At 47.2% G+C, this 13425-nt stretch overlaps 1 protein-coding gene across 1 annotated transcript; it reads left to right on the forward strand.

Annotated features, from left to right (window-relative positions):
* Window positions 1-12735: 12735 nt before the first annotated feature.
* Window positions 12736-13135, forward strand: NRARP (NOTCH regulated ankyrin repeat protein). Its single transcript, XM_081846721.1, has one exon. The coding sequence runs from the start codon at window positions 12745-12747 to the stop codon at window positions 13120-13122; it is 378 nt and encodes a 125-aa protein (XP_081702847.1). The 5' UTR covers window positions 12736-12744; the 3' UTR covers window positions 13123-13135.
* The last annotated feature ends 290 nt before the right edge of the window (window positions 13136-13425 follow it).

The raw sequence follows: 13425 nt of genomic DNA on the forward strand, positions 1-13425 counted from the left end.
CCTCGCTTTCCCACTCCTCCCCTCCCCTCCCCTCCTATTTTCCCACCCTCCCCTCCCTCCCCACTCCTTTCCCTCTCCCCCATTTCCCCGACATTCTCCCCCCTCCCCTCCTATTTTCCCACGCCTCCCCTCCCTCCCCCCCATTTCCCCGTCAATCTCCCCCCTCCCCTCCTGTTTTCCCACCCCTCCCCTCCCCTCCTATTTTCCCACGCCTCCCCTCCCTCCCCCCATTTCCCCGTCAATCTCCCCTCTTCCCCCCTCCCTCCCCTCCTCCTTTCCCTCCTCCCTCCTCCCCTCCCTCCCCCCATTTCCCCGTCAATCTCCCCCCTCCCCTCCTGTTTTCCCACCCTCCCTCCCCTCTTTCCCCCCTCCCTTCCCTCCTCCTTTCCCTCCTCCCTCCCCCCTTTTCCCGTCACTCTCCCTCTTCCCCCTCCCTATCCCCACCCCTCCCTCCCCCCATTTCCCCGTCAATCTCCCCTCTTTCCCCCCTCCCTCCCCTCCTCCTTTCCCTCCTCCCTCCCCCTCCCTCCCCCCTTTTCCCGTCACTCTCCCTCTTCCCCCCTCCCCCCCCCTTTTCCCACCCCCCCTCCCTCCCCCCTCCCTCCCCCCCCCTCTTTCCCAGCCGCGCCTTTTTCTCCCGTCCTTTTCCCCAGCGTGGGAAAAAACGACCCAGACTTTCCCACGCTCCGAGCGCCTCTATGCTAATGAGCCCGCCCGCCCGACACGCCCCTCCTGCCCATATAAGGGCATGCCCGCCCCATTCATGAATGGGAGGGCAGTCAAGCGAGGGAATGAATGGAGCGACCTTTCTCAATGGCCTTTTCAAGGGGAAAATCAGGATTTTGAGGCCGCTTTTCCCAGGCAGACCAGAATAGTCCCTGGGAAAAAAATGGAAGGGGGGGAAGAAGACAGAGGAGGAGGAGAAATATTTAAAAATTAGGGCAAGATATTAGGATTATTATTCCATCTTTTAAAATGAGAGATTATCGTATTATTATTATTATTATTATTATTATTATTATTATTATTTTAAAAATGGGAGCATCGTATTAGGATGAAATCTTAAAAAAATAGAGCATCGTTTTATGATTAAATATTTAAAAATGGGAGCATCGTATTATGATTAAGTATTTAAAATTGGAGCATATTATTATTATTATTAATAATAATAATAATAATATTTATTTAAAAATGGGAGCATCGTATTAGGATGAAATCTTTAAAAATGGAGCATCATATTATGACTAAATAATTAAAAATTGGAGCATCGTATTATGATTAAGGATTTAAAAATTGGAGCATCATTATTATTAATATTATTATTATTATTGTTATATATTTTAAAATTGGAGCATCGTATTATGATTATTTAAAAATCGGAGCATATTATTATTATTATTATTATATATTTAAAAATGGGAGCATCGTATTAGGATGAAATCTTTAAAAAATAGAGCATCGTATTATGATTAAATATTTAAAAATTGGAGCATCGTATTATTATTATTATTATTATTATTATTATTATTATTATTAAAAAATTGGAGTCTCAATAGAGGGAAGCAGCGGTTGAGAAGGAGAAAGGGGAAATCTTTAAAAATTGGAGCAGCGTATGATTAGTATTATTCAGTATTTTAAAATAAAGCTTATTATTATTATTATTATTAAATATTCAAAAATTAGAGCGTCGTCATCATCATCATCATCATCATCATATTATTATTATTATTATTATTAAATATTCAAAAATTAGAGCGTCGTCATCATCATCATCATATTATTATTATTATTATTATTATTATTATTATTAAATATTTAAAAATCAGAGCGTCATCCTATTATGATTCCATATTTAAAAATTAGGGCATCCTATTATGATTAAATTTTAAAAAAAATGGGGCACAGGATTATTATAAAATATTTAAAAATTAGGGCGTGATATTAGGGTTACAATTGGAGCATCATATTATTATTATTAAATATTAAAAAATTAGAACATCAATAGATGGAAGGCAGCGGTTGAGGAGGAGAAAGGAGGGATATTTAAAAATTAGGGCGTGATATATTTATTATTATTCAGTATTTTCAACTTAGAGCACCATCATGCGGTTATGATGATTATACATTTAAAAAATTGGAGCACCGTATTATTATTATTATTATTTAATATTTTGAAATTAGGGCGTCATCACAATACTATCATTATTCTTACAGCATCCTATTATTATTAAGTATTCTTATTTAAGTATTATTATTAAGTATTCTTATTTAAGTAATCTTATTAAGTATTCTTATTTAAGTATTATTATTAAGTATTATTCTTTAAGTATTATTATTAAGTATTATTCTTTAAGTATTATTATTAAGCATTATTATTTAAGTATTATTATTTAAGTATTATTATTAAGTATTCTTATTTAAGTATTATTATTAAGTATTATTATTTAAGTATTATTATTTAAAAATTAGGGCGTGGTATTATAATGAATTAAAAATCAGAGCCTTATGAGGATATCATTCAATGTTGGAGCATCATATGATTATTGAATATTTAAAAATTAGGGCATCGTATGATTATTATTCAATATTTAACAATTAGGGCATCGTATGATTATTATTCAATATTTAAAAATTAGGGCATCGTATGATTATTATTCAATATTTAAAAATTAGGGCATCGTATGATTATTATTCAATATTTAACAATTAGGGCATCGTATGATTATTATTCAATATTTAAAAATTAGGGCATCGTATGATTATTATTCAATATTTAACAATTAGGGCATCGTATGATTATTATTCAATATTTAAAAATTAGGGCATCGTATGATTATTATTCAATATTTAAAAATTAGGGCATCGTATGATTATTCCATATTTAAAAAATAGAGCATCATATTATTCAATATTTAAAAATTAGGGCATCGTGTTATTATGAAGTATTTAGAAATTAGGGCATCATGATATTATTAAGAATTTAAAAATTAGGGCATCATCTACTTCTTATAATTAAATATTTAAAAATTTGAGCATTATATTATTCAATATTTCCAAATTAGGGCATCATGTGATAATGAAATATTTAAAAATCACTATTTAAAAATTACTATTTAAAAATCACGACTGGACCTAATGGTCAGGGGTCCCTTTACCTTTATTATTGTTAAATATTTAGAAATTAGAGCATAATGATATTAAATATGTAAAAATTGGAGCATCATATTAAATATTTAAAAATCCCTTTACCTTTATTATTGTTAAATATTTAAAAATTAGAGCATCATATTCTTATTAAATATGTAAAAATTGGTGCATCATATTATTATTAAATTCTTAAAAATTGGAGCACCGTTATATTATTATAGATTTCTGGGGCAATTTTCTTTTAAAATTCATTTTTATTCTGTATTTTCTCGCTTGTAGGGGAAGGAAAATAAAAATAAAATCCTAAATAAAAGTCCTTGTGGAATTATTATTATTTTTTGCAGGCGACGCAAAATCCTCCATCACGTTGGAGCTTTGGGAAAATAATAATAATAATAATAATAATAATAATAATAATAATAATAATAATAATGGAAGCTATCATTTACACCCCACCAAACTTGGCGCCATTATTTCGCAGGCCTTGCGAGATAAAAAAGGGAAAATCAGAAATATTAACAAGAAGGCCGAACCCTGAGCAATGTAATAATAGGTGATAAAATAATATAGCCATAGTGCTAATTGTAATTAATAGTAATAAAAAATGTCATGTAAAAATGTAATAATAGTAATAATTGTCATTAACAGTAATAAAAAAGGCAATGTAAAAATGTAATAATAGCAAGTAATAATATAATACAGTGATGATGATGATGATGATAATAATAATAATAATAATAATGAGTAGAATAATAGTGATAAAAGTGTCATTAATAGTCCTTAAAAATGCAATCTAGAAAAAAAAATAGCAAGTCAAAAAAATATAGCAATGGCAATAATAATAATAATAATAATAATAATAATAAAGAATAGAATAATAGTGATAAAAGTGTCATTAATAGTCCTTAAAAATGCAATGTAGAAAAATAATAGCAAGTGAAAAAATATAGCAATGACAATAATAATAATAATAATAATAATATAATATAATAATAATAATAATAATAATAATATAATAATAATAATAAATAGAATAATAGTGATAAAAGTGTCATTAATAGTCCTTAAAAATGCAATGTAGAAAAATAATAGTAAGTGAAAAAATATAGCAATGACAATAATAATATAATATAATATAATATAATATAATATAATATAATAATAATAATATAATAATAATAATAAATAGAATAATAGTGATAAAAGTGTCATTAATAGTCCTTAAAAATGCAATGTAGAAAAATAATAGTAAGTGAAAAAATATAGCAATGACAATAATAATAATAATAATAATAATAATATTATAATATAATAATAATAATAATAATAATAATAATAATAATAATAATAATAATAATATAATTAGAATGATAGTGATAAAAGTGTCATTAATAGTCCTTAAAAATGCAATGTAGAAAAATAATAGTAAGTGAAAAAATATAGCAATGACAATAATAATAATAATAATAATATATAATATAATAATAATAATATAATAATAATAGAATAATAGTGATAAAAGTGTCATTAATAGTCCTTAAAAATGCAATGTAGAAAAATAATAGTAAGTGAAAAAATATAGCAATGACAATAATAATAATATTATAATAATAGCAATTAATATAATACAATACAATACAATACAATACAATACAATACAATACAATATAATATACAGTAATAATAATAATAATAATAAGTGAAAAAATATAGCAATGACAATAATAATAATATTATAATAATAGCAATTAATACAATACAATACAATACAATACAATACAATACAATACAATACAATACAATACAATACAATATAATATACAGTAATAATAATAATAATAATAAGTGAAAAAATATAGCAATGACAATAATAATAATATTATAATAATAGCAATTAATACAATACAATACAATACAATACAATATAATACAATACAATACAATACAATATAATATAATATAATATAATATAATATAATATAATATAATATAATATAATATACAGTAATATAATATACAGTAGTAATAATAATAATAATAATAATAATAATAATAATAATAATAATAATAATAAATAATCATATTCGCTGGGAATTCCCAACGTTCCATCTCCTTGCGCCTTAGCCAATCCGCGCCTCTCCTTTCCTCCCTGCGCGCCGCAACCAATCAGCGCCTTCCCTTCCCCTCCGAACCTCTGGGAACGTCCAGCCTCGCCCAAGCCGACCAATGGGCGGCCTGGGAACGCGCGGCTGGGCCAATGGGGAGCCAGCATGCAAATAAAAGGCGCTGCTCGGCTGGGAGCGAAGCTCAGTCGCGGCCAAGCGGGCGGCGGAGGCGCATGCGCAGAAGGAAAGCGCCCCCTTTTTTTTTTTCAAGGGGGGGAGCGTTGAAAAAGGGCCCGATCCGGATCTACCCGATTCTTTGACCCCCCCCAGGAAGGAGGAGACGGAGAGAGGAAGCTTTCCGACCCCCCCCATTTGAAGAAAGAGGGGGGGGGGCTTCTGAGCGGACCAGACGGAGGACTAAGGGGGGGGAATATATATTTTGGGGGGTCCCCCCCTTTGATTGACACCCCCAGGAAGAAGGAGACGGAGAGAGGAAGCTTTCCGACCCCCCCCATTTGAAGAAAGGGGGGGGCGGCTTCTGAGCGGACCAGACGGAGGACTAAGGGGGGGGAATATATATTTTGGGGGGTCCCCCCCCTTTGATTGACACCCCAGGAAGGAGGAGAGCGAAGGGAGGAAACTTTCCGACCCCCCCCGATTTGAAGAAAGAGGGGGGGGCTTCTGAGCGGACCAGACTGAGGACTTGGGGGGGATATATATTTTGGGGGGTCCCCCCCTTTGATTGACACCCCAGGAAGGAGGAGAGCGAAGGGAGGAAGCTTTCCGACCCCCCCCCATTTGAAGAAAGAGGGGGGGCTTCTGAGCGGACCAGACGGAGGACTAAGGGGGGGGATATATATTTTGGGGGGTCCCCCCCTTTGATTGACACCCCAGGAAGGAGGAGAGCGAAGGGAGGAAGCTTTCCGACCCCCCCCCCATTTGAAGAAAGAGGGGGGGGGCTTCTGAGCGGACCAGACGGAGGACTTGGGGGGGGATTATTGTTTTTGGGGGGTCCCCCCCCTTTGATTGACACCCCAGGAAGGAGGAGACGGAGAGAGGAAGCTTTCCGACCCCCCCCCATTTGAAGAAAGAGGGGGGGGGCTTCTGAGCGGACCAGACGGAGGACTAAGGGGGGGGGAAATATATATATATATATAGCTTTCCGACCCCCCCGATTTGAAGAAGGGGGGGGCTTCTGAGCGGACCAGACGGAGGACTGGGGGGGATTTTTGTTTTTGGGGGGTCCCCCCCTTGATTGACACCCCCCGGAAGGAGGAGACCTTTCCAACCCCCTGATTTTGCCCCCCCCCCAATTTGAAGAAAGAGGCGGGGGCGGCTTCTGAGCGGACCAGACGGAGGACTAGGAGGGGGTTTTTTGGGGGGGGTCCCCCCTTGATTGACACCCCCCCGGAAGGAAGAAGAGCCCCCCCCCGGAAGGAGGAAGAAGACACCCCTCGATTCCAGGTTTCCGACCCCCCCCCAATTCCCCATTTGAAAGGAGGGGGGGGCTTCTGAGCGGACCAGACGGAGGACTAGGAGGGGAATAAATTTTTTTGGGGGGGTCCCCCTTTGATTGACACCCCCCCCGGAAGGAAGAAGACGCCCCTCGATTCCAAAACAACCCCCCCCACCCGGGTTTGGAAGGGAGCGGACCGCGCAGAGGACTAGAGGCAAGTGGACTAGGAGGTGCCGAGGGGGGGGTATTTTTTGGGGGGGTCCCCCCCTTGATCGACACCCCTCAATTCTCCGCCCCCCCCCCCGTTGGAAGGGAGCGGACCGCGCGGAGGACTAGCAGGAGGTGGGGGGGCAGATCTGAAGGAATATTTGGGGGGGAGGGCCCCCCCCCCGGAAGGAGGAAGCCAGGCGGCCGAAATTTGGGGGGGGAGGAAGAGAGAGAGAGAGAGAGAGAGAGAGAGACCCCCCCCCCGGTTTCCCCAGGTTCAAAGGGGGGGGTGGGCTTGGGGGAGGACCGGGAGGAGGACTAGGAGGAGGGGAGGGGGCGGGTCCGAAGGAACGGGGTGGGGGGGGAGAATCGGGAGGAGGGGGGTCCCTAAGAGGGGTCCTTAACCCCTTTCTGCCCCCCCTTGAAACGAGTCCAAACTGGGGAGGGGGGGTCTCTAAAAGGGGTCCTTAACCCCCTTCTTCCCCCCAAACTGGGGAGGGGGGGTTCCTAACTGGGGTCCCTAAGAGGCATCTTTAACCCCTTTGCGTCCCCCCCTTTAAACCAGTCCAAACTGGGAAGGGGGGGTCTCAAAAAGGGGTCCTTAACCCCCTTCTCTCCCCACTTTAAACCAGTCCAAACTGGGAAGGGGGGTCTCTAAAAGCGGTCCTTAACCCCCTTCTTTCCCCCCCTTTAAACCAGTACAACCTGGGAAGGGGGGTTCCTAACTTGGGTCCCTAAGAGGCATCTTTAACCCCTTTGTGTCCCCCCCTTTAAACCAGTCCAAACTGGGAAGGGGGGGTCTCTAAAAGGGGTCCTTAACCCCCTTCTCTCCCCACTTTAAACCAGTCCAAACTGGGGAGGGGGGTCTCTAAGAGGCGTCTTTAACCCCTTCCCTCCCCCTTGCGGCATCCCTAACCTGATTCTTTGGGGGTCTTTAACCCCGAAACCCCCCCCCCATAGAGAGAGGCTTTAACCAATCCTAACCGGGGGGTGGGGTCTCTATCACTCGGTTTCCCTCCAAGCAGGTCTTTAACCCTCTCCCTTAGAGCGAGGGAGAGCCGAGGGTCTTTAACTCCCCCCCCCGGAGGGTCCCTAACCAGGCGGGGGGTCTTGAACCCCCTTTCAGTCCCTCCTTAACTCATTAGGGGGGTCTTGAACCCTGAACCCATTTGGGGGGGTCTTTAACTCTCCCTTTGAGGGTCTTTAACCGGGTGCTGCTAGTGGGGTCTTTAACCCCCAACTCCCTTTCTGAACCTCCTTAACCCATTGAGGGGGGTCCCTAACTCCCCCCTTGGAAGGTCCTTAACTGGGTGGGGCTGGTGGGGTCTTTAACCCCCTCCTCCCTAACGCCCCCTCCTCTCTGCCTCAAAGCTAGCACCCCCCCCATGGGGCTCTAAGATCGGCCTTAACTCCCCCTTTTGGCGTCCTTAACCGGGTGGGTCCTTAACTCTCCCTTTGAGGGTCTTTAACCAGGGGCTGCTGGTGGGGTCTCTAACCCCCAACTCCCTCCCCCAACCTCCTTAACCCATTGAGGGTCCTTAACTGGGTGGGGCTGGTGGGGTCTCTAACCCCCAACTCCCTCCCCCAACCTCCTTAACCCATTGAGGGTCCTTAACTGGGTGGGGCTGGTGGGGTCTCTAACCCCCAACTCCCTCCCCCAACCTCCTTAACCCATTGAAGGTCCTTAACTGGGTGGGGCTGGTGGGGTCTCTAACCCCCAACTCCCTCCCCCAACCTCCTTAACCCATTGAAGGTCCTTAACTGGGTGGGGCTGGTGGGGTCTCTAACCCCCAACTCCCTCCCCCAACCTCCTTAACTCATTGAAGGTCCTTAACTGGGTGGGGCTGGTGGGGTCTCTAACCCCCAACTCCCTCCCCCAACCTCCTTAACCCATTGAAGGTCCTTAACTGGGTGGGGCTGGTGGGGTCTCTAACCCCCAACTCCCTCCCCCAACCTCCTTAACCCCTTGAGGGAGGTCTTTAACCCCTCCTCTCGAACCCGGGCTGCTCCAAATCCTCGAACCCAGGACCTCCCTGCTAGCACCCCTCGGACGGGGCTCTAACCTCGGCCTTAACTCAGTTTCGGGGGGTCTTGAACCCCAAACTCCCTTCCGGAACCTCCTTACCCCAGTCGCAGGGGGTCCCTAACGCCTTGAACCCTCCACTCCCTTTTAGTACCCCCTTCTCCCCCCTCAGTGGGTCCTTAACCAGGCGGGGGGGGTCTTTAAGCTAGACTCCCTTCCCCCAACCTCCTGAGCCCACTGAGGGGTCCTTAACTCCCCCTTGCAGCGTCTTTAACCAGGTGGGGCTAGTGGGGGGGTCCTTAGCCCATTGGGGGGTGGGTCCTTAACTCCCCCTTGGAGCCTCTTTAACCCGGGGGGGGGTCTTTAACCCTCAACTCCCTTCCCGAACCCACTCAGGGAGGTCTTTAACCCGGGCTCTAACTGCTGGTAGTGGGGTCTTGAACCCCAAACTCTCCTCAGCCCATAGCTGAGGTCCTTAACCTCAAAGCCCCAAATCCGAAGGGTCCTTAACCAGGTGGGGCTAGTGGGGGGGCAGGTCTTTAACCCCCAACTCACCCCATCAGTCAGGTCCTTAACCCCCTCCGCCTCCTCCTTATCCCATTGGCTGGGGTCCTTAACTTCCCACAGCAGCGTCCTTAACCAGGTGGGGCTAGTGGGGTCTTTAACCCCCAACTTAGCCCACTGGGGGGTCCTTAACTTCCCACAGCAGCGTCCTTAACCAGGTGGGGCTAGTGGGGTCTTTAACCCCCAAATTAGCCCATTGGGGGGTCCTTAACCTCCTTACCGCAGGGGCTAGTGGGGTCTTTAACCCCCAAATTAGCCCATTGGGGGGTCCTTAACCTCCTTACCGCAGGGGCTAGTGGGGTCTTTAACCCCCAACTCAGCCCATTGGGGGGGTCCTTAACCTCCTTACCTCATTGAGGGGTCCTTAACCAGGTGGGGCTAGTGGGGGGCAGGTCTTTAACCCCCAACTCAGCCATTGGGGGGGTCCTTAACCTCCTTACCTCATTGAGGGGTCCTTAACCAGGTGGGGCTAGTGGGGGGCAGGTCTTTAACCCCCAACTCAGCCCATTGGGGGGGTCCTTAACCTCCTTACCTCATTGAGGGGTCCTTAACCAGGTGGGGCTAGTGGGGGCAGGTCTTTAACCCCCAACTCAGCCCATTGGGGGGGTCCTTAACCTCCTTACCTCATTGAGGGGTCCTTAACCAGGTGGGGCTAGTGGGGGGGCAGGTCTTTAACCCCCAACTCAGCCCATTGGGGGGGTCCTTAACCTCTTGATCCCATTGGGTGGTGGGTCCCTAACCTCCTCCTACCATCGGGTGGGGTCCTTAACCCTTCCGCTCCTCGAACCCGGAGCCAGCAGCCTCCCAACCCTCCAACTCTTGAACCCAGAGCCAGATCCAGAAGGCTGCAAATCTTTGAACCCAGAATCCAGGCGGCTCCGGATACTCGAACCCAGAACCCAGAATCCTTCGAATCCTCGCACCCGGCGCCCTAATCCTCAAACCCAGAGCCAGCCTCCAAACCCTCGAACCCGGAGCCAGCCTCCAAATCCTCCAACCCGGAGCCAGCATCCCGAAGCCTTCAAACCCTCGAACCCGGCGCTCTCCACTCCGAATCCTCGAACCCAGAGCCAGAACCCAGCAGGCTCCAGATCCTCGAACCCGGCGCCAGCCTCCAAATCCTCAAACCCAGAGCCTCCGAATCCTCGAACCCAGAGCCAGCACCCAGAAGCCTCCAAACCCTCGAACCCAGAGCCAGCCTCCAAATCCTCGAACCCGGAGCCAGCATCCCAAAGCCTTTGAATCCTTGAACCCGGCGCTCTCCTCGCCCCCGCGCATGTGAAATCCTCGAACCCGGCGCCAGCATCCCAAACGCGCCAAATCCTCGAACCCAGAGCCAGAACCTCCAATCTTCGAACCCAGAGCCTCAAGTCCTCGAACCCAGAACCCAGAATCCTTTGAATCCTCGCACCCGGCGCACTAATCCTCGCCCCCGCACATGTGAAATCCTCGAACCCGGCGCCAGCATCCAGTACGCGCCAAATCCTCGAACCCAGAGCCAGAGCCTCTGATCCTCGAACCCAGAGCCTCCAATCTTTGAACCCAGAGCCTCCAATCCTCGAACCCAGAGCCTCAAATCCTCGAACCCAGAGCCAGCATCCAGTGCGCCCCAAATCCTCGAACCCAGAGCCTCCAATCCTCGAACCCAGAGCCAGAATCCAGAACTCTACAAACCCTCGAACCCAGAGCCTCCAATCTTCGAACCCAGAGCCTCCAATCCTCGAACCCAGAACCTCAAATCCTCGAACCCAGAGCCTCCAATCTTCGAAAACCCAGAGCCTCCAATCCTCAAACCCAGAACCTCAAATCCTCGAACCCAGAGCCTCCAATCCCCGAACCCAGAGCCTCCAATCCTCGAACCCAGAGCCTCCAATCCTCGAACCCAGAGCCTCCAATCCTCGAACCCAGAGCCTCCAATCCTCGAACCCAGAGCCTCCAATCCTCAAACCCAGAGCCTCCAATCTTCGAACCCAGAGCCTCCAATCCTCGAACCCAGAGCCTCCAATCTTCGAACCCAGAGCCTCCAATCCTCGAACCCAGAGCCTCCAATCTTCGAACCCAGAGCCTCCAATCCTCGAACCCAGAATCCTCGCACCCAGAGCCAGAATCCAGAGCCTCCAATCCTCGAACCCAGAGCCTCCAATCCTCGAACCCAGAGCCTCCAATCCCCGAACCCAGAGCCTCCAATCTTCGAACCCAGAGCCTCCAATCCTTGAACCCAGAGCCTCCAATCCTCGAACCCAGAGCCAGAACCCAGAGCCTCCAATCCTCGAACCCAGAGCCTCCAATCCTCGAACCCAGAGCCAGAATCCAGAACTCTACAAACCCTCGAACCCAGAGCCTCCAATCTTCGAACCCAGAGCCTCAAATCCTTGAACCCAGAACCTCAAATCCTCGAACCCAGAATCCTTCGAATCCTCACACCCAGCGCACTATTCCTCGAACCCAGAGCCAGAACCCAGAATCCTTCGAATCCTCGCACCCGGCGCACTAATCCTCGCACCCAGAGCCTCCAATCCTCGAACCCAGAGCCAGAACCCAGAACTCTCCCAACCCTCGAACCCAGAGCCTCCCATCTTCGAACCCAGAACCCAGAATCCTTCGCATCCTCGCACCCGGCGCACTAATCCTCGCACCCGGCGCACTATTCCTCGAACCCAGAGCCAGAACCCAGAACTCTCCCAACCCTCGAACCCAGAGCCTCCCATCTTCGATCCCAGAACCCAGAATCCTTCGCATCCTCGCACCCGGCGCACTAATCCTCGCACCCGGCGCACTATTCCTCGAACCCAGAGCCAGAACCCAGAATCCTTCGAATCCTCGCACCCGGCACACTAATCCTCGAACCCAGAGCCTCCAATCCTCGAACCCAGAATCCTTCGCATCCTCGCACCCGGCGCACTAATCCTCGCACCCGGCGCACTAATCCTCGAACCCAGAGCCTCCAATCCTCGAACCCAGAGCCAGAACCCAGAACTCTCCCAACCCTTGAACCCAGAGCCTCCCATCTTCGAACCCAGAACCCAGAATCCTTCGCATCCTCGCACCCGGCGCACTAATCCTCGCACCCGGCGCACTATTCCTCGAACCCAGAGCCAGAACCCAGAATCCTTCGAATCCTCGCACCCGGCGCACTAATCCTCGAACCCAGAGCCTCCAATCCTCGAACCCAGAATCCTTCGCATCCTCGCACCCGGCGCACTAATCCTCGCCCCCGGCGCACTGATCCTCGCCCCCGCGCCATGAACCAAGCCGAGCTCCCCTCTCCCCCTCCTCCCTTGTCCCCGCCCCCCGCGCCCGGCGAACGCCTCTTCCGGGACGCCGTGCGCGCCGGGAACACGGCGGCCGTCCATGCGCTGCTGCGCACCATGACCTCGTGCGAATTCAACGTGAACGCCTTTGGTCCGGAGGGCCAGACGGCTTTGCACCAATCGGTGAGCGACGGGAACCTGGAACTGGTGAAGCTGTTGGTGCGCTTTGGCGCCGACGTGCGATTGGCTAACCGGGACGGCTGGAGCGCATTGCACATGGCGGCCTTTTCGGGCCACCAGGATATTGTGCTCTATCTGGTGGCCAAGGCCAGGGGGGGCGGGGCGGGAGGAGGAGGAGGGCCGTCGTAAGGGGGCGGGACTCGAACCCAGAGCCGCGGAGGATTGAAGCGCATGTGGGGAGCGCATGACTTGAACCCAGGACCGACGTAAGGGGAGCAGGCCATTCGAACCGGCAACCGTTGGACATGTGCCACTTGAACCCAGGACCGAGGACTTGTGTGCCTGTTTGGGAGCGCAGGGCTTGAACCCATGGCCAGGACTTAGTGCGCCTGTTTCAAGCGCATGGCTTGAACCCAGGACCGACTTAAGGGGAGCATGCAATTCGAACCGGCAACCGTTGGACATGTGCCACTTTAACCCAGGACCGAGGAC

The sequence above is a fragment of the Podarcis erhardii genome (assembly GCF_964252035.2).
Source record: "Podarcis erhardii genome assembly, chromosome: Z".
Lineage (NCBI taxonomy): Eukaryota > Metazoa > Chordata > Lepidosauria > Squamata > Lacertidae > Podarcis > Podarcis erhardii.